At 45.4% G+C, this 21,672-nt stretch overlaps 1 protein-coding gene across 1 annotated transcript in view; it reads left to right on the forward strand.

The window, feature by feature from the left end:
• The window catches only part of TMEM178B (transmembrane protein 178B), a 318,474-nt gene that overhangs the window by 81,909 nt on the left and 214,893 nt on the right, over window positions 1-21,672 (forward strand). Inside the window, exon 2 of the mRNA XM_054033990.1 lies at window positions 17,074-17,187. Within this exon, the coding sequence (XP_053889965.1) occupies window positions 17,074-17,187 (114 nt within the window). The remainder of the gene's footprint in view (window positions 1-17,073; window positions 17,188-21,672) is intronic.

Consider the following 21,672-nt stretch of genomic DNA (forward strand, 5'->3'; position numbering starts at 1 on the left):
GGAGTGGCCGCCCCAAGCACCTGCTTGCCAAGCTGGTGCCTGGAGCTGGCCCTGGCCACAACACTTGCATTAAGCAACTGGGATACATAGGGGGCAGAGCAAAGAGTTGAGTCTTGGGGAACCCAGAAGACCAAGTACGTGCTCCCCAGAAATCAAGTCAAACTCTCCCAGAGGGAAAGAGTATGTTCAAAGCCCAAGGTTTTCACAGTGAAAAGGCCTGGAAAGTCCAGCATAAAGACTGTCTATCTTGCCTACAAAGAATGTTGCAAACTCATTGCAGAGATCCGTTGAAAGCACTATTTATGGGCAAAACAGTCTGCATTAATCAGAATTTTCCTGCTTCACCAATGGGCGGGAAAAAATCAATCTTGATTGAATTCTGACCTTAGCCTAAAGAAAATAAGGCACAGAGATTTCCTCTTACATTTACTCTACAGGAATGCCATTCTTCTGGATGCTATCAATTTCTATGGTGATCGTTTCAAACCCTTTTATTAAAACATGCAAAAAGATGTGAGATTCATACGAAAGTCATGTTATTCCTGGGTTATTTAATCCAAACAAAACCTGCCTCCTATGTGATCCCAAATGTAAGTTAAGAAACAATTCTGGAGAAAAACATTTTGTGTACATGCCATCTTTGAAGGCATTGGAGAAGGCATTTAGCCTAAATGTTTGTCTACACTATTTTTTCTTTTGTTTTATCCCTATGAATTTCCACATATGAAAGCCATGGGGGCCACCTGCGGAGCTCATGACATCTTCCAATGTGAAACTCATAACTTTCACCAACATCGGGTGAAGAACATAAATTCTGCATGGAAATGTGATGAGTATAATCTAGACACATGCTGCAGTCCACATGCATGTTCTTTTAGCAAGGTGAACTTTCTAAGGGAGAATGTTCTAGGGCTCTCGATCAGACTGGGTCTATAAGTGTGACCTTTTGGGAGATGGGCTGAGACATAATGCAGACTGTAATTCTGGACTGTGGGCTGTAGAGCACTTGAATTATTCCCTTTGTCATGTTGTGCTTCTGCTGTTAAGACACTGGGGTGAAATACTAAAAAAAATATTTGCCAAGCATACTGTCTAGCATGGCAATTTGTGGAGCAGCCAAAAACCAGCAGCAGGGAGACCTGGAGAGCGGGATGTGTGTTCCTCTTTCCTCAGCAGGCAGAGAGGAACACGTTGCAGGGAAAGGCAGATTTACATCTTGGAGCAACAGAGACAGTAAACAGTTTTCCAAGGTACAGACGAGATTCTGTTACACAAAATGGGCCAGGTCCTGAGCTGGTGTAAATCAGTGATGTCAATGGATCTGTACCTATTTACTAGGGTGACCAGACAGCAAATGTAAAAAATTGGGACAGGGGGTGGGAAGCCTATATAAGAAAAAGACCCCAAAATCGGCACTGTCCCTATAAAATAGGGACATCTGGTCACCCTACTATTTACATCTGAAGAACTGGCCACACATTTCCAGCCCCACTCTTAGAAACAGGGCCTGTGTCTGCCTGATTCTGTCTGAATTTACACCATTGTGAATCTGGAGTAACTCTATTGAAATCAGAAGAGTTACTTGGGTATAAAAGCAACATAAGTGTGAGGAGGATCTGACCCAGTGTATTTAAATGTGGAAGGGCTATACAATGAGATCAGCAGAGAGATAGAGATACTGACACTGCCTGCATGTTAACAACTCGGTAAAAAAGCTCAAGGCCTGTAATCAATGCTGTGATTGGAGAGGAGCTGCTCATACAGTGAGATGGCTTCCTAGATCAGTGAACACCGTTGTCCATCTGATACTTGGAGGCTAGAGAACCAAGGACAAACCTCTCCATGCCCACCTTAGCCCCTCTCTCACCCTGTTCTGCTGTACAAGCCTCTACCATGCATACTCTCATCCGTCTGGCAGTGCCGGATCTTCAGTGAGTCTTTACTGGTCATTGCTGTCTCCATGACTCTAAAAAAACAAGGAGTCTGGTGCATCCGAAGAAGTGAGGTTTTTACTCACGAAAGCTTATGCCCAAATAAATCTGTTAGTCTTTAAGGTGCCACCAGACTCCTTGTTGTTTTTGTAGATACAGACTAACATGGCTACCCCCGATACTTGACTCCATGACTCTATTGATCACTTAATTTCTGTATCTAGACAAGCAGGAATAAATAATTTACAGCCCTTTTAACCTCTTCATCTCTCCTTCCTGCCCGCTCTCCACCATGTAAATAACTGGACATGAAGATTAACAAATTCAAATGGATGTCTCTCTACCCCTCCAGTGCTTCATGGCCTGGAGATTGTTATTAATAGCAGAAATAAGAAAGTGTTTCATAACCATCTTCCTGGCTTCAGCTTCCTTGAAACTCCCTTCCTCTGGTCCCTTGAGAGAAAGTGCGAGCTGCTCATTTCCCAGTGGAAATTCAAAACTTGGTCTCATACTTGGCTTCTTTTCTTATCACGGGTAGAATATTTATGCTTCCATCAGCGGAACAGTTTCAGTGAACTGCAGTTTGCCAGCTGTGGGTATGCAATACATGGGAAACAGCATTGGCAAAAGCTGTGTAGACTTTTTCTATCTCTTTCCTTACTCTTGAAATTCAGCTGCCTACTGAGGGTATTTTTATAGGATTATAGCTAGTATCCCCTCATCAATTTCTACTGATCTCCTTCCCCCAGCTGACCAGTATCTGTACAATTTGCCCTAATCTAGAGGATCTGAGATGCTCTTCATTTGGAAGCAAATTGGGAAGAAGTACTAAAGAGAAAGAAGTAAGAGGAAAGGAAATAGGAAGTTTCCCCTCCTGGCTGCAAAGAAAACTTTTATGCAGGGGGGAGGGATAGCCCAGTGGTTTGAGCATTAAACCCAGGGTTGTGAGTTCAGTCCTTGAGGGGGCCACTTAGGGATCTGGGGCAAAATCAGTACTTGGTCCTGCTAGTGAAGGCAGGGAGCTGGACTTGATGACCTTTCAAGGTCCCTTCCAGTTCTAGGAGATGGGATATCTCCATTAATTAATCTATATTTTATTTATTTATTTATTCCTTTTCCTATTAAAAATCTCTGGCTAATACATATATACCCTTCTGCCAGACAGTGCTGGCAGCAACAAGGGCCGGGGTTAATTGCTAGGGATTCCTCTTAACATTACAGTACAGAACTGGCTCAAGCTCCCACCCAGAAACCTGGGAAAACTAAACACCACCCCTGAGTCCCTTTAAGAGGCAATACTAAGGCTCACGTGGCGGTCACCTGACAATATGACAAAGAACCAAATTGACTGTATAATGATATAATGCTGGAGTGCAAGTTTCCAATGGACAAAGACTTTCCCGAGTGCAGACTGCGGGTCAGACCACTAGCTATTAGCCTCAAACATACAATTAAAACTTTAAAAAGATATGACGTTCAACAGCTCCACTGCCGTTGGGCCCGAATCTCAATGAAGATTATATAATCTTCGCTCAGAATGGGTCTGAGGCATTGGCATAGGAGAAAGAGGAGAACACTCCCAACAAACTTTGAAATAAAATGAAAACTATCGTGCTTGAAACTGTTAAAGCACACATTCTGAAACGTCCGTGTTGGACTGCACCTGGTTAACTGAAAACCTGGGTGAGCTGGAGGAAGAATTACACAGAATGAAAGAGAATGGCTTGAAGGTGGAAGAATATAGGAAAGAATATAAGGAACTGAGCAGACAGATTTAAAGGCAGACTAGATGAGATGACTGAATATATAAGGGGCAAAATGTATGGAACTTGAGAATGATAGAGAGTAATAATACAAAAGGTATGTTCACAGTGGTCAGACTTCTTACCAAAAGGTTTTCCCTGTGATCAAACATAAAATATCATGATGGCAGAGTCTTCACAGAGGGTGATTGTGATGGGATGTACTGGGCCCTTTGAGGCCCCCTTCTGGAGGTTTTAGGGTCCTACTAATCCCTGCCCCAGAAAAGGAGCATTGAAGGTGGGTCCTCTAGGCCTGCCTAAAGAGGCTGCAGGGAAGCAGCCAATAAGAGCGCAGCAGGCCCAGTTAAAAAGGAGCTGCAGGGCCTGAGCAGATCAGTTGCTGGCTGGATCCCAAAGGAGAGGAGTTGAGATCTTCAGCCCTGAGGTAAGGACTGAGCTATGTGGGAAGTGGCCCAGGGACTAGCAGCAGCAGCAACTATTACAGGAAGCAGCACATGGCTGTTATTTATAGAGTCTCTGGGTCAAGACCCAGAGTAGTGGGCGGGCCCTGGTTCCCCCAGTGGCAGAGTGGCCTAAGCCCCAAGAAAGGGAGGTCCAGGTGAAGGGCAGGATTTAAAGAGTCTCCAGGGAGGAAGCCCTGGGGACACTGCTCATTATCAGGTAAGACACAGGCTTAAAGCTAGCCCAGAAGGGGCTGAGTTCTGAGCCTAGAGACAGGGCTAAAGACAGTAACAAGGGCACAGGGACAGGCCCTGTTGGACCTTTTACTCCGGAAGGGATTCCTTTATGTCCAGGGTTCTCAAACTGGGGGTTGGGACCCCTCAAGGGATCACAAGGCTATTACATGAGGGGGTTGCAAGTGGTCAGCCTCCACCCCAAACCCCGCTTTGCTGCCGGCATTTATAATGGTGTTAAATACATTAAAAAGTGTTCTTAATTGATGGGGGGGGGGGGTGTCACACTCAGAGGCTTGCTATGTGAAAGGGGTCACCAGTACTAAAGTTTGAGAACCCCTGCTTTATGTGGTTAGACCATGTGACTCAGCTGGAGTCACTGAGGACCAGCTTGATGAGGGCAACAGCCAACAGGGGGCACCATAAGCAGAGAGAGTGCAGGTTCACATCTGGCCAACAGGAGGCAGAGGTGAGTGGGCACCATTACTGTGATATTAAGTGCAGGTGGAGAGATTACTGTCCCAATCTGTATGCCTCACCAGACCCAGTCCTAATACGGGGTGACAGAAAAGAGAGTATGGAACCAGAGCCGTCAATCGTACAAGGGGAAGTGGAGCATGCTATTATGAAAATGAAACCTGGGAAAGCACCAGGGGTAGATAACTTGCCTGAAGAATTGTTAAAAGTGGTTGGCAAATGCAGTACTGATCTTATGCAGAAAATTTGTAATGATGTACGGATGACTAGAAATTAGCCGGAGGACTAGACAAAAGAGAATTTTTTTGACCTTAACAAAGATGAGAAGCATAACAGAGCTCAGTAACTATTGTATCATCTCCCTGGTATTCCATGGAAGCAAAGTTATGTGCTACATAATCAAGGATCTCATGAAACAAAGGATAGAAAGAGAACTACCACCACAAATTTGGTTTCAGAGAGGGCTGAAGCATCCCTGACCAAATAGCGAATATCCATCACATCACTGGAAAATGCAGAGTACACAATCTCATTGATCATGGGTTTCACCGACTACTCAAAAGCATTTGCTGTCTGACATGACCATCTTTGGAGGATACTGGCAGATGTAGGGATTCCAAAGCATCTCATTTAAATTGTCATAAGTCTTTTTACCACCAACAGCAGACCACGGTGCAAACAGCAGTAGGAGACAGTGAGTTGTTTTCCACTGTGGATTTTGTCCCAAGCATCTTTAACATAAATGCAGAATTTATTATCCGACAAGCTGTTTGAAGGTTTTGACAAAGTGAAAGGAGCTGGGATTTCCATTGATGGACACCTCTTAACCAATCTCTGATATGCTGATAACATGATGCTCTTTGCTACAACCATCAGTGCAATGCAACAAATGTTGGAGTCTGTAAAAAACAGTTTAATGAGGAATATTGACCGTTCCTGAATATGATGAAAACAAAATGCATATACATTGACAGGACTAACAAGTGGACATTGTGATTAATGGACAAACTGTAGAGGCAGTAGATGAATTTAATTAGTTGGGATCATATATCAAATCAGGGAGGCCCTTCCAAGGAAATCACAAGAAGATTAGGAATGGCTCGGCCAGCTATGGGTTCCCGTAGAAAGTGTGGGGAGAAAAATATGGCATCTCAAAATGTATGAAGGTGCAATTAGTGAATAGCTTAACTTTTTCAATAGCAATGTATGGATGTGAATCGTGGGAAATTAAAGCTGCTGGCCAAGTTGATTTTTCCAGAGATGGTTTCATAGATATTAAGGCCATAAGGGATCATTACAATAATCTAGCCTGACTTCCTGTATAGCACAGGCCTCATCTTAGTTGTCTGACAGTGGCATGACTGAAGGTGCTGCTCCAGCAAATGACTTCTCAAGGTAGTCAGGAACATCAAGAAAAACGTCAGTTTGCACCGATGGCACTGATGCCATATTGATCCTAGCTTTGATAGATGGGGGTTAAATCCGAGGGGAAGGGTGTTGTTTTTATGGAGACAGTGACTGACTCCTCCCAGTCCCACTGGAGGACGCATCTCTGTTCCCCACATTCAGAGCACCACATCATGAAGACCATTCTTACAAGTTAGAAAGGGGTTTATTTTGGACTTATTAATGGCTTTCCTTCACTAGCCAGAAGGCTCAATGTTAACAACATGGGAACTCTTCCCACACACCACCTTCCATGAGCTGCCATCCTGGAGAATGAGGGGCCAGGAATCCGACATGGCAGTTGCTGAGAGCTCTGTCACTAGGCTTAATTTGTTTTGGATTACATTTGACAGGGACAATCTAAACTTCACAACAGATTTAGCCTAGAGCACTGACCCGACAGAAACTCCACAGAATGTTTCCTTTAGATAGACAAAGACCAATCAGCTAAAAGCATTTGTCACCCCCCAGTGTGTACTTTGATTTCTTGGAAAAATTCAGTTGTAGCCCCATCGTTTGTTTGTTCTATTGTTTGTTACCATGGACTATGGTACTATGAGCTTCCCCAAGAAGACTGAAGGCAGCTTTCTCATTCCTGTGTTCTAGATACAGCTGGGTGAACTGTTCATAACAAACAATTTATTCCACAAATTTCAACCTTTGTTCTGGCTTTAATTTTTACAACTCTGTTCTTCAAAATTATTAGACAAACATGTTATATGAACCAGAGGGGTAGCCGTGTTAGTCTGGATCTGTAAAAAGCAACAGAGAGTCCTGTTAGTCTTAAAGGTGCCACAGATGTATTGGAGCATAAGCTTTCATGGGTGAATACCCACTTTGCCAGACGCATGTCTTTAAGGTGCCACAGGACTCTTTGTTGCTTTTTACAGATCCATACTAACACAGCTACCCCTCTGATACTTGCAAGTAAAGAGACTCTGATGCAATCTTCTCTTGATGCTGATCATCTATGATGGCCTTTAACCTTGATGTTCCTGACTACCTTGAGAAGTCATTTGCTGGAGCAGCACCTTCAGTCATGCCACTGTCAGACAACTAAGCTGAGGCCTGTGCTATACAGGAAGTCAGGCTAGATTATTGTAATGATCCCTTATGGCCTTAATATCTATGAAACTATCTCTGGAAAAGTCAACTTGGCCACTCTGGTCAGAGTCCTCCAATCCACCAATTATCAGCTAAGGAGAGGTACTAGCCTGAGAGCCTTGGAGATTGAAACCCTCTATTTATTCACAGAATAGGTTCAGCATGGACAACATCAGTGTGAGTGTCCCTACTAATGTGCCTCAATGCTGTTCTTTACTGCCTCTGAGGCGAGAGGGCAGTTTATTCCCCATGCCCATCCTTGGTCTCTCTGCTGACCCTGCCAGCAAGTGTGACGCTTAAAGGGCAAGTCGTGTGTGGGGGCACAGGTTCATTAGCACTTGGACTGAGGCCATAATATTGGAATGTGCTTTGAAAATGGAAGAGAGCGTGGTGAGCCAGGGTATTCAGGTGGTATCCCTGCCATGCCATGGTGTGATGGTTCTCCTGGAAACAATTCTCCTTTTATAGGAGTGGAAGGGAGCCAAGGGGTGGAGCAAGCAAACTGTGAGGGCCTCCATTATTTGTGCCGCACAAACTTTGGAAGATGCTAGCAGTCTGGGTTGTAACTAATAATTTTGTTGTATAACATTTTATTCACACTCTGAATCCATGGTGCATTGTTTCAGTTCATGCCAAGTAATGTTTATGACCTGAGGCAGCTTGAAACCTAGTTTTCCAGAGGCGAATAGTGAAAGCATATGTAACTCTTTTGGAGCTGGCATCAGCCTATGGTCTGCTCTGACTTCTGCTAATGGTGGAGGACTGATGTAGCTGAGCGCTGCTCTGCTCTGAGTTCTGCTCAGGCCCCTTGACGCACCCCTTACCTGGCTCCTCCCTTTGCCAGGGGCGAGTGTGTGGGGCAACCAGCACAGCAGCTACTGGTTTCCTTCCACAAGGGGGACATGGGATGCGCTACATCTCCTAGTTTAACAGTTCTGTAGCCATATTGTCTTGACAGCGGCCATCCGTATTATTCACTTCGGCTGCATAGATTTCAGGGTCATTGGAAAAAGAGCGCACTCAGTGTGATTTCCCCCCCCCCCCCCCCCAAACATTGGCCCCAGTCAAGAGCTGGCCCTAGGCCAATTGGTGCCCCAGGCAAAGAGTGTTTTTGGTGCCCCCTTTCCATTTGTTAAACTTTTGAATCCTTATTTTTTATTACATTTGTAGCCCATTTCACTACTTTGATGCACAATTTGCATGCATGATTTATCCTGTCATACAAGATGATAAATTTGCATGCTAGGATCTGTAAATTTGTTGTTCATGCCATATGTAAGCAAATAAAAATTGTTTTCTCTAAGCTTATAGAAACTTTTTAATTTTAAGAACTGAAATGTACTAACATCAAGTCATCAAACATGTTTTAAGCACGGCAAAAGAAGTAACAGCATTTTTTATATTGTTGCGCAGATAAGAGTTCGATAGATATCTCTGGCATCTCATTAAATATGTCCTTTATTAGTCACTATCTACACGCTTCAAGTTTTAAAACACAAGTACACTTTCACAATTACACAGTAAAACTAGGTTCATAATATCGCAGCTGGGCTCTCACTTTACTTTGTTCTTATATCTCACTGACTGATTGGCAACGTCCCCTCCCCTTACATACCCGCAAGGGCATGGCTGACAGCATTCTAGGAGGTTCAAGGAAAATGTAGTTCTTGGAAAGTCTGGAAGGTTCCACGAGATTCTACAAAGAACGTTCTAGGAGGGTTAGTGGAAAATGAATCCACATACAGAATATCTGAAACATGTTATTGCAACATTCTATTTTCCCTTTGGTTGCTAACAACAAAAACAGCACACTGGGCCCAGCGCCCCCCCTCCCCCGCCAGGCCCGATACCCCAGGCAGTCCCTGGGTTGCCTGCCTGTAAATCCAGCCCTGGCCCAGTCACTTGAACTGAATGTGAATCTCTGTGAGCTGTAGCAGTATTAAATCTTTGTGCGTCAATGTGATGGGGTGGAGACACCTCGCTCAGTGGATGAAAAGGAGAGGTTTGAGTTTCTTTTCTCTCTGAAAAGAAAAGCCACAGTTGCATGCCCTCATGAGTGCAGGGATTTTCAGCGAGCCTTCCATGAGGGAAGTAGTTCTGGGCCCAGTTGTAGTGAATCATGTCCTCCTCCCAGGGCACTAGAGGATGAGTACTCAGAGGACTTGGAAGTAATTTACATTATGAGCTAGACCATCTGTGGGGGTGAAGGGAGCAATCTCTCTTGTGAAGTACTTAAACATTGGCGGCACAAAGTCCTCTTTTTGTTGACTGCGATTAGAGACTTTGACAAAGAAAACCCTTTTGGATGTTTAAGAGTGAATTCTCCTCTCACCAGTTTCACACCAGTGCAGTTCCATTGACTGGAGTGGAGTTTACTCAGATCTACCCTTGTGCAAGCAAGGTCAGAATGATGACTTGAGTTTGTCTCTGGCTACAGGAAACATTTTGTAAATTTGACCAGGAAATCTTGAGTGGACCTTATTACAGCTCATCTGCCCTGTCTATCAGACCTGAAGAAGAGATCTGTGTAGTTTGAAAGCTTCTCTCTTTCACCAACCGAAGTTGGTCCAATAAAAAATATTGTCTCACCCACCTTGTCTCTCTAATATCCTGGGACCAACATGGCTACCACAATACTGCAAACAACTGTCTGTCAGTGACGGTGAGTAGAAAGCAGTCACAGTTGCACATCCTTTCCACAGGGAGTGTGTTCCACCAGTTGTCAGTGTTGTATAATCTGAAATAATTCAGGTGTGTTGGACAGTTAATCAAATGTGGTTCTGACATATTCTGAACTACATTCTCGGTAATCTTTTAAATTCTGTAGGCACAGGAGGAATTTACTGATATGGCATTCTACTCGCCTAACTATTGCCAATTTTTTTCATCATAAATGCTGTATATCCAAGGCCTGGTCTACACTAGGCGTTTATGTCGAAGTTAGCGCCGTTACATCGAATTAACCCTGCACCCGTCCACACCGCGAAGCTATTTAGTTCGACATAGAGGTCTCTTTAATTCGACTTCTGTACTCCTCCCCGACGAGGGGAGTAGCGCTAAATTCGACATGGCCATGTCGAATTAGGCTAGGTGTGGATGGAAATCGACGCTAATAGCTCCGGGAGCTATCCCACAGTGCACCACTCTGACGCTCTGGACAGCAGTACGAGCTCGGATGCTCTGACCAGCCACACAGGAAAAGCCCCGGGAAAATTTGAATTTGAATTCCTTTTCCTGTCTGGCCAGTTTGAATCTCATTTCCTGTCTGGACATCGTGGCGAGCTCAGCAGCACTGGCAACGATGCAGAGCTCTCCAGCAGTGATGGCCGTGCAATCTCAGAATAGAAAGAGGGCCCCAGCATGGACTGATCGGGAAGTCTTGGATCTCATCGCTGTGTGGGGCGATGAGTCCGTGCTTTCCGAGCTGCGCTCCAAGAAACGGAATGCAAAGATCTACGAGAAGATCTCTAAAGACATGTCAGAGAGAGGATACAGCCGGGATGCAACGCAGTGCCGCGTGAAAATCAAGGAGCTGAGACAAGGCTACCAGAAGACCAAAGAGGCAAACGGTTGCTCCGGATCCCATCCCCAGACATCCCGTTTCTACGAGGCACTGCATTCCATCCTAGGTGCAGCCGCCACCACTACCCCACCACTGACCGTGGACTCTGAGGATGGGGTATTGTCCACGGCCGGTTCCTCAGACATGTTAGCGGACGGGGAAGATGAGGAAGGAGATGAGGAGGAGGACGAGGCAGTCGACAGCGCTCACAACGCTGATTTCCCCGACAGCCAGGATCTCTTCATCACCCTTACAGAGATCCCCTACCAACCGTCCCCAGCCGTTACCCCGGACACAGAATCTGGGGAAGGATCAGCCAGTAAGTGTTGTAAACATCTAAACATTTATTTTTAACAGAACAGGAATATTAACAATAAAAAAATGGGTTTCTCGTGATTAGTTTGCCCTAGGCGCTTAACGGTTCAGTCAGGGGCAGTGCAACTATTGAAAAAAAATCTAGCAATGTCCGGTTTTGCATGATTGTCCTGCCCAAGCCGCTCTACTGTTTAGTCCCTGCTACTGCAGCTAGAGTAAAATGCGGTCTATATGTCTGGGGATAGAGCAGAAATCCTCCTGGGACATCTTGATGAAGCTCTCCTGGAGGTAATTGGAAAGCCGTTGCATCAGGTTCCTGGGGAGAGCGGCCTTATTGGGTCCTCCGTAGTACGACACGTTGCTGCGCCACGAGACAATCAAGTACTCGGGAATCATTGCTTTGCACAGCAGGGCGGCATACGGCCCTGGTCTTTGGAGGCTTTCCCGGAGCATTCTCTCTTTCTCGCTGTCAGAGATCCTCATGAGGGTGATGTCGCTCATAGTGACCTGCTTTGAATGAGGTAGGGTAATGTTAGTGTTGGGACTGCTTGCCCGTTCCTTTACAGAACTGTAACCGCTGGTTTGCAGCCACGCGGTGGAGGCAGGAGAGGGGCAGCCTACAGGGATCGTTCCCGGGGACAGTCGCGAGGGGGTGGGACAGGAGCAGAGTTCCTGCTTGCCGGATTGCTGGCAGTAGGGACTGACATTGCTTTCAATGTGAAATGAGGCCAGTGCTAATATAGTTTAAAGCTGCCACAAGTCTACGGCTTACCATGTCTGCCTGCAACAGAAATTCCGTTGTCCTGCCCCGCTTCTCAAATGTGCTGTGCAAGACCCCAGGCACTGAATGCGAAGGCCTTGTGCTGAGTGCGCATGTGATAGGTGCTGTGCATGGTCTTGTTCACAGAGAAAGACTATGTTCTTTGTTCACAACTACATTTATCTTTCTGAGGAATTCACTCCCTTTTTCCCATTCCCACAGCCCCATCTGCGACTGTCTCACAACCTAGCCTGGCATCACACTCCCAGAGGCTAGCGCAGATTAGGTGTAGGAAGAAGAGGACACGGGAGGACATGTTCTCGGAGCTTATGGCCTGCTCCCAAGCCCAGGCAGCACAGCAGACCCAGTGGCGGGAGAACTTGTCTCAAATGCACCAAGCAAACATGGATTGGGAGGAGAGGTGGCGGCAGGAAGACCAGCAGGCGACTCAAACGCTGCTTGGACTACTGAGGGAGCAAACGGACATGCTCCGGCGCCTTGTGGATGTTCTGCAGGAACGGAGGCAGGAGGACAGAGCCCCGCTGCAGTCTATCTCTAACCGCCCTCCCCCGCCACCAAGTCCCATACCCACCTCACCCAAAGTCCAAAGAAGGAGGGGTGGCAGAGTCCGTGCTAACTCTCACTCCACCCCTGCAGAGAGCTCTAGTAGCAGAAGGCTCTCATTCCCCAAAATTTGACAAGTTCTTTCTTTCCTTCCCGCCTGACACAAGCCCCCGTCCAAGTTTCACCTCCCAGTTCCATGTGTAGTTGATGATAAAATATACGTTTCTGTTAACTACTGTTTCCATCATGTTCTTTTGGAGGAGGAGGGGAAAGGGGGTTGGTAATTGGACAGGACAGTCACCTTTGGCAGGGTACATAGGCGGGGGCAGGTACAGCAGCAGGGCACATACACAGTGCAATGACTAGTTGCCCTGGTCAGTCTGGGAGGTGGTTTTCATGTTCTGTGGTGGGGGGTGGGTTGCTCTGTGACTTTGTGGCGGGGGAGGGCAGTTACAGATCTTAAGCGGCGGTCCTTATGCAGGATCACAGAGCCACGCAGCAGGAGATCTGTAACCGTCCTCCCCCTGCCACAAAGTCACATAGCCCCCCCCATACACACAGTCCCGATCAGGAGGGGTGACAGGCTCCGTTGAAACAACCAGCCCACCACAGCGGAGCCTGTCAATCCTTGAGTTTAGAAGCTTCATTTGCGTCTCTACGCTACACCCGCTCCGCACCACAGTCTGCGTCCCAGTTTTAAACAATTCCCGCGAAAACAGTAGTAAAGAAAACGGTGTTCATTAACGAAGTAGAACTGATTTTATTTCGAAACGTGTGTTGGAAGGGGGGTGAAGGGGGTATGTAACTGGATAGGATAGTCAATATTAACTGGGTAAAGAAACGGGGGTAGGTTCAGCTTCTCTGTACACAAACTTTAAAGTCAGAGGTTACCCTGCTCACTCAGGAACCTAGCTTTCAAAGCCTCCCGGATGCACAGCGCGTCCCGCTGGTCTCTTCTAATCGCCCGGCATTAGCGGGTAGGCTGGGTCCCCGAGGAAGACTATAGGCATCTCCACATCCCCAACAGTTATTTTGTGGTCCGGGAAGTAAATACCTTGCTGCAGCCGTCTAAACAGACCAGAGTTCCTGAAAACACGAGCATCATGAGCCTTGCCCGGCCATCCGACGTAGATGTTGGTAAAACGTCCCCTGTGGTCCACCAGTGCTTGCAGCACCATGGAAAAGTAGCCCTTTCTATTAATGTACTGGCTGGCCTGGTGGTCCGGTGCCAGGATAGGGATGTGAGTTCCATCTATGGCCCCACCGCAGTTTGGGAATCCCATCGCTGCGAAGCCATCTATGATCGCCTCCACGTTTCCCAAGGTCACTACCTTTGACAGCAGTACATCAACGATTGCCTTGGCTACTTGCATCACAACAACCCCCACGGTAGATTTGCCCACGCCAAACTGGTTCGCGACTGACCGGTAGCTGTCTGGCGTTGCAAGCTTCCAGAGGGCTATGGCCACTCGCTTCTGGACAGTCAGGGCTGCTCGCATCCTGGTGTCATTGCGCTTCAGGGCAGGGGACAGCAACTCACAAAGTTCCAGGGAAGTTCCCTTCCGCATGCGAAAGTTTCGCAGCCACTGGGATTCATCCCAGACCTGCAGCACTATGCGGTCCCACCACTCAGTGCTTGTTTCCCGTGCCCAGAATCGCCGTTCCACGGCATCAACATGACCCATTGCCACCGTGATGTCCTCGGCGCTGGGTCCCGTGCTTTCTGAGAGGTCTGTGCTACTCTCAGACTTCAGGCCCTCACCGCGGTGCCGTAGCCGCCTCGCCTGACTTATCTGCATCTGCCTCAGGGAAAGGTGTATGATAAGCTGCGAGGCGTTGAGAGCGGCCACAACTGCAGCGATGGTCGCAGCATGCTCCATGCTCGCAGTGTTGTGGTGTCCGCGCTGTCACTGACTAGAAAAGTGCGCGAACTGATTTCCCGCCGGCGCTTTCAGGGAGGGAGGGCGGGAGTGATGGACGGATGACGACAGTTACCCAAAAGCACCCTGGACACATTTTTTTTACCCAGAAGGCATTTGCGGCTCCACCTAGAATTCCAATGGGCAGCGGGGACTGCGGGAACTGTGGGATAGCTGCCCACAGTGCACTGCTTCCAATGTCGACGCTTTCCCCGTTACTGTGGACTCACAAAGTCGAATTACTGTCCTTAGTGTGGACACACACGTTCGACTTTGCAATATCGATTCCAAAAATTCGATTTAAGTAAAATCGAACTACTCTCATAGTGTAGACATAGCCCAAGTTAAACAATTACCACTGCAAACACAGGCCTTTGTTGAGGAATGCATTCCTGTTCAGGATAACAGTTAAGCATGTGCTTAAATCCCATGGATGCCAATGGGACTTAAGCACATGCTTAAGTTATGCCCTGAATTGAGGTCATAGTCTCTTTCTTGTCGTAGGGTTTGATGCTGCAAGGTGCCGAGGTCTCAATGACAGCAATGGGAATAGAGGGTGCTCAGCATCTCACAGGAAGTTAGCACAGCCCATCAGTGTTGATTGCATTCCTTTAAACATATTAATAAATGGAATACTATGTGTTTTTGTTTTTTTTTTCAGTTGTGAATCTGTGTTCCTTGCTGCTGCTTTAGGCAAGTCCTCTCTCTGGATAGGTATCGGATAACATGAAGATTATTTCCAGACAAATAAGCAATTTCCATCTTTCTGCCAAAATTTCTGAACCATGAATGTAGCTGAGCAAAAGCGGGTAGAATGTTTTTACAAATTAGCATGAAGACGTTAAGTTCATCACTAGGAAGGTTGATATATATTTTTAAAGAAGATCTTTCCACGGTAGCTTTCTTTTTTTAAATACTATTCTTGGTTTGAAACTTTCATTCTGGGCGTACATTTGGTGCCCAGATGGTGCAGGCACACACAGAAGCCCATCACGCTGTCAGGGCAGGCGGATACATATGTAAATATTTTGCCTTTTTCCCCTATAATATTTGGCTTTGTCTAATCTAATTGCTGTCAAAGGCAGAATGCAAAGAACACTTAAGAAAAGCAAACAGTGAGGACCTCCAATGTTTGTGCTGCACTAACTTCAGAAGATGCTAACAGTCTGGGTTGTAACTAATAATTTTGTTGTATAATGTTTTATTCACACTCTGAATCCATGGTGCATTGTTTCAGTTCATGCCAAGTAACATTTATGACCTGAGGCAGCTTGAAGCCTAGATCTCAAGAGGCGAATGGTGAAAGCATAATTAACCCTTTGGAGCTGAAAGACAGGACTCTTGGCATCATGTGTTTAAATGCCTTTTAAGTTGGTGCTAATGGTGGGTGCTCCATTCCTGGCCCTAGTACTGGATTGCATCATTTTCTCATTTGTTTTATTGGTGTATGGCGTATTGCTTTAATAAATGTATTTTTCTATCATCTGTTGAGTATCAATCAGAGAGGTAACTGTTAGCAAAGTCTGTGTCTCCTCCGAGTGGTGAACTGAGCATGGCAGTGGAGTGACACTGAGAATATTTACTTATTTATTAAGGACCTGATCCAAAGCTCATGGAAGTCAAAGGAAAGTTGACTTTAGTGGGCTTTTGGTCAGACCCTAATTTCTTAGCAAAATGGTCTGATGAAAGAAATGTTGATGGGGGTGCCAGGGAAAGGGATGTAGGAACCCCTACTGTCATTGCAGCCATCCTTGCATCACTGAACTTCTAAGTGTTTCTGATCAGAAGCAAACATTGGCTAAGGCATGAGTTGTGGGGGAGCCTGTGACTAAAGCGAACCCATTGCTTCCATGGGCATTACTTTCACTGAGAGGTTCCTCAGGAGACCAAATCTTGCAGTGGGGATTATTGTGGGGAGAGGGGAATGGCTATAAAAAGAAAATGTAGTCCCTCCAGCATCAAATCAAACAAAAAAGTAGTATCACATACAGCTGCCTCCCATAGACTGCAGATGATGAAATCTCAGCTACACAATAAATAGGGCACAATGCTGGCCATTCATGTTTGAGTTTGAAGCTTGTCATTTTTTGGTCATGTGATGCCACTGCATTCTGCTTCTGTTCTGTTCTCTTCTGATTCTTATACCATACGCATCACCATGGTATTTGAGCACCTTCCAGAGGTACACTAAGCTGCATGACTATCATCTGTCAGGTGTGGTTCTCTGTCTCCTTCCTGTTCCCAGGAGAAAAATCCCTGTGAGAATTATTTTTATATATATATGATGAAATATTATATATATAAAAATATTTCATCTCTGCTCTACTATGCTTTTTCTTACTGAAGGACAGATCCAAAAAGTGTGCCCTCCACATCTGTAAGTAGGATAGCCCTAGTGAGTCAAAGACAGCCCTAGCAATCCCAATAGATTCAATGAAGTTACCCAAGCAGTTAATTTGGCTTTCACTCTGTTTTTTGGTAGTGAAGGGCCTTGACTGGGAGAACAAATTGCTCTTGTTTAACAACATTTTATTTATTTTTCTTTTTGGCTGTCACAGGAGCAATTGATCAGTGCACGTACATCAAGTACCACTACTCCTCAGCAACAATTCCCAAGAACCTCACCTACAACATCACCAAGACAATCCGCCAGGATGAGTGGCATGCCTTGCGTAAGTGTGTCCATCTTTTTTCTTCCTTTTCTCTATTGTGCACATAAAGGGCAATAGTAACCAGTAAAGGTGAACTGGGGCTTTGACAGACAACCCAATCAGAGATGCCTCGTGCGGATAGTCGTCATGGCAGATAAGCCAATTTGCTGCTAGCACCCACAGCTCTGTGTATTTGTTTGGGTGACTGGAAACTCTGCATTAGCATGAAAGCATTAAGTGTGTGTGTGTGTGGTGGGGGGGAACATTCATATGCAGAGGTTAGTATTGAATTAAATATGAACATGAATAAAATAATTTTTGTAATTTTTAATTCAGTAAAATCTTCTGCATTTGCATTTTTCCCATGCATTTCACGCTGCTGCAGAATTTCCAGCTTCCAGCAGAATTCAGTACTAGCACATAGCAGAAATTGGTAGGTTCTGTCATGAAATATGTGGTTCTACCCCCCCCCCCCGTCTCTTGGGTGGGAGGCACTGCTCAGTGACACTTCTTGCCTTTGAGAGTCTGGGAAAAGAAATGCTGCTCTTTAAAGGCACAGGGAAGGATCCTGGCTTCTGGTGATAATTGTGGCCATTGGCCATCAACTTGTAGCAGTGACTGAAGCAATAAGACATGACAGGGATGGAATTGCCTGGATATGCAGAGCTGGCCTTATAGATTCTCTTCCTCCTTATGGGCTTGGAGATGGACAAAGAGTTTTCACTGACAAAATGGAAGAATTAGGATTTCACATGAAAGGGAAGATGCCAACAGGAGTGCATCCTCTTGTTATACATATATATTGGATACTGTGTTGTACTTTGGAAATTCTTCTCCTCTATTTTGAGCAGTAGTGACTATCTCCTGTCACCACCTTCTGGGAATCTCGCAAATTAATGCAGGAATGATTGTCTTTAAAAAAACATGTATCTTTAACTAAGCAACGTTTAGGGTTATGGGTCATTGAGAGGATGTACATGTATTTTCTTTCAACTGAAGTGTAATTGCTGACATGGCTGGTCATATTGGTCCCTTGGAGTGCTTCCCCCTTCCTGTTCTAGTGCTAAGCTCCGTGGGAGAATGCAAAGTGTTAGCAGCTGACTAGAATCTTTAGTAGCATATTTTCCAGTCTCTGAAGAGGCAGTCTAGACACAGAGTGTTGACACATTTACATATCCAGTTTGGTCCGAGGCACTTTCAGGGTGAGGCTGTTGTTTATTTCCTCACTGTGGAAGGTACAGGGAATGTATGTGTGGGCGGGCGCATGTGCATCTGTGCATATTCCTGACCTAGATTTTCTTGATGCTTCATGAATCAGATAAGTGTAGGTAGATAGTTGTATGTGATTGAGGGACGAATCTGTGTCCCTCTCAACAAAGGTGAAAAAGGAGAGGCGTGCCTTGATAAATCTGTGTTGTTTATAGATCAATTTGTCTTATGCAGTGGCTTTACATTTCAAAGTATTGGATATGTGGGGTTAATGCATAGCCACTAGAGGGTCTGAAGGTCACTGTATTTAACAATGAACTGATGCCATAGGTATATTTACTGTGTGGAGGTAGGTGTGTTTGTGACTTGCTACCTTATCAATTGACCAACTTTCAGTTTTAAAGGAGGGAGGGGGCTAGAAAAGCTCTCATTAGCAATCTCCTTTCAATTTCTTTTTGGGCTGGAGGAGGTGTTCCCTCTTCAAAGAGCTTCTGGAATTTTCATTAGGTGGTCACTAGCTTAGGCAAAGAGCAATACAATAAGTTTACTCACACAAACTCTCTGACCATATCCCCCTTCATACCCATGGACAATATATTGTACAGCTAGGCTGGTTTCATCCAGATCACAGCCTCCAGTTCTGGGACAGGTCACGGTTCTCCCAGCTGTGTGGGGCACACTAAGAGACAGGCCATAGCAGATACAGGGGCAGGCCTTCATTAAAGATGTTGTCCATGCGAATGAGGATGGTTTGATGGAGTCCATTCTCCTTTTCCCTTCCTATACCTGCTGGCTGATATCCTCAAAAGGCTATGGCAGCAATAGGCATAGAAGCTATTTGATTAGAAGAGTTACAGCTGTCACAATATTTGGGTTTATACTTTGTTTACCTTTGGCCTGTTACTCAGTTTTTAATGTTTCCTTTGCCAATGTAGCTGGAAGCATAAGTTAATTTTTCAAGAGGACAGAAATGAACCATGAGTTAATAGGAACTTGGCGAGCCAGAAAACATCCAACCCCCTAGTGTACCAAAGCTAGGAATTTATAGACATCATATTATATATTAGGAGTATAAGTCTTGGCAAGTTATGCCTTTTTGAGAGACCTCCAAGCAACATGTAGGTGTTGCAGGAAATGGATTGGTGATTCAAAGGCAAGGTTCCCTCTGAGGTTATGTCTATTCTGCAGCCATGGGGTGTGACTGTAGTTTGAGTGGACATTCCTGAGCTAGCTTTAATCTAGCTAGCTCAGGTACTGGCACAGTGAAGCCGCATTAGTATGGGCTAGCCCTGTGAGTAATTACCCAGGGTTCCAGGCGGACTTGTACAGCTAGCACTGAAGCACATGCTGCCACGGCTACACAGCTCTGATATCTGAGCTTGCTCGACTAAAGCTAACTCAGGTATGTTTGCACAAGCTACAGTCATGCAGTATAGACATACCCATAGTCCGTACTGAGCCAGTGCCCTAAGAAGCCCTGTGTGGCTGTAGTAGCTGTTTTCTGGATGAGCTATAAAACCAAGGCCCTGATCACTTGTGCTCCTTAAAGGTCCCCTGTACCTTTTTATACGCAGGGAGGTGTTAATGTCAGATGGATTCAAACTTGTGTCATTTATCCATCTCCCTTCATACACTTTTGGGGGATTCTGATAAATTGGGATCTAGATCTGAACCACCCCAGATTTTAGCTGTGCAAAATCAAAACTCTGACAATGAGGTTTTGCGAAACCAAAACCACTCCTGATTTTAGCCATATCTAGTGTTGATGTCCTGGTCAAGATTCAACTTTGTTAATTATGAACTGTCTTGCTAGATTTTCTCTGCAGTTTTAACTGGCTACAGTATTCTTCAGTCCCTGACCTAAATGGTTGTTTAGTATTGCTGTGCATTGTTAAACAGTTCCACCCCAGAGGTGGCTACATTTCAGAGGAGGCTGATGTGATTCCTATGTAATTACTGTTTGTAAAGGACTAAAGAGCACTACATTCCAGTAAATTATTATTATATTGCCTGCTATACATGAATAATACAAAAATATTCAGGGGCAAATAATACCTGAAAACAAAGGGATCCATGGTTCAGCAATGAAGAGATGACTTGACAGTGAACATCCTAAGGCAGCACATCTTGCATCTTTCACATTTAGGATTATTGTCGCAGAGGCAAAGGATGAAGAGAATAGGAAACTGGAAAGCTGTGAAAAACAAGAGAGATCTTAACTGTCTTCAGGATTTTTTCTTTCCAGTGGATCCGCTTCCCCCAACCCATCCTGAATCAATCCAGGAAGTAGCACATACTTTTGCTTCAGGGGTAATAGCAGTCTTACTTCTAGCTGTGCACATCTGACACAAGGAGTCCTGAGTTTGGTTTTGGTAGCTATTATGAGCAGAGGCCAGATTGTATTTTGTGGTGGACAGTGAAAGTATTTGAAACCAGAACCACAATTAGCATAAGCGGAAAAGCCAAGACGTGACTAGAGATTGAGCTCCCCTCCTACATTCAGTGCTGGTCCTCGCTATTCAGGGTTGAGGGAGTGTGACAAAGTTACGTGGGAGAAGGCTGGGTTATGGCTGCCTGTGCTTTACTCAGTCTATGGCTTCATAGAGGTACAAGAAAGAGGTAAAAGGTATAGTTCAGTACTCTAGCTCTAACCTTCCTCCAAAATTCACTCTGTGCCTTAGCTAGAGTCTTTGCTCTCCTTTGCCATCTCTAAATCACTATGCTATGATTTCCCTTCCCCCTCAGATAGGAAAAGATTGCTTTAGTTGGAGTTAGGAAGGAATTCTATTGCTCTTGCTACCTTTGCAGCAGCTCTCTTTGGTCTCATAACAGACTGTTAAGTGGTGGAGTGAGGGATAGATGGGCCCCTAGTGGTGCTGAGTAGCCCATTTTTCTCAGCCTGACAGCCACAATGGACTCTCCAGCACATTCCTTTTCAAGGGTGGGAGAGGGTGAGGGGTTATTCATTTGATACAGAGGACCCCAGTGACAGCAGTCAGCACAGTGAAGTATATCCTATAGCTGTGCTTCGAGTGATGCACCAGAAGAACCCAGGGGAGATGCTGGACCCAGAGGAATGACTGAGGGCAACTTTTTCATTTTTGATTTTAGCATTTTTTTTCAATTGTGTTTGGGATTTTCAAGATAGAACCTTGGCTTCAAATTGATTGCCTGTGGCAGTGAGAGCCAGGGAAATAGAACTTCACTTCCCTGTAATCAGTTCCTCTCAACAGTCTCTTGTTAAATAGGAATGGCAGGGAGTGTGACTGTAGATTTGCCAGCTCCCCCCATCAGGAG

Source organism: Malaclemys terrapin, chromosome 1 (genome assembly GCF_027887155.1).
Source record: "Malaclemys terrapin pileata isolate rMalTer1 chromosome 1, rMalTer1.hap1, whole genome shotgun sequence".
Lineage (NCBI taxonomy): Eukaryota > Metazoa > Chordata > Testudines > Emydidae > Malaclemys > Malaclemys terrapin.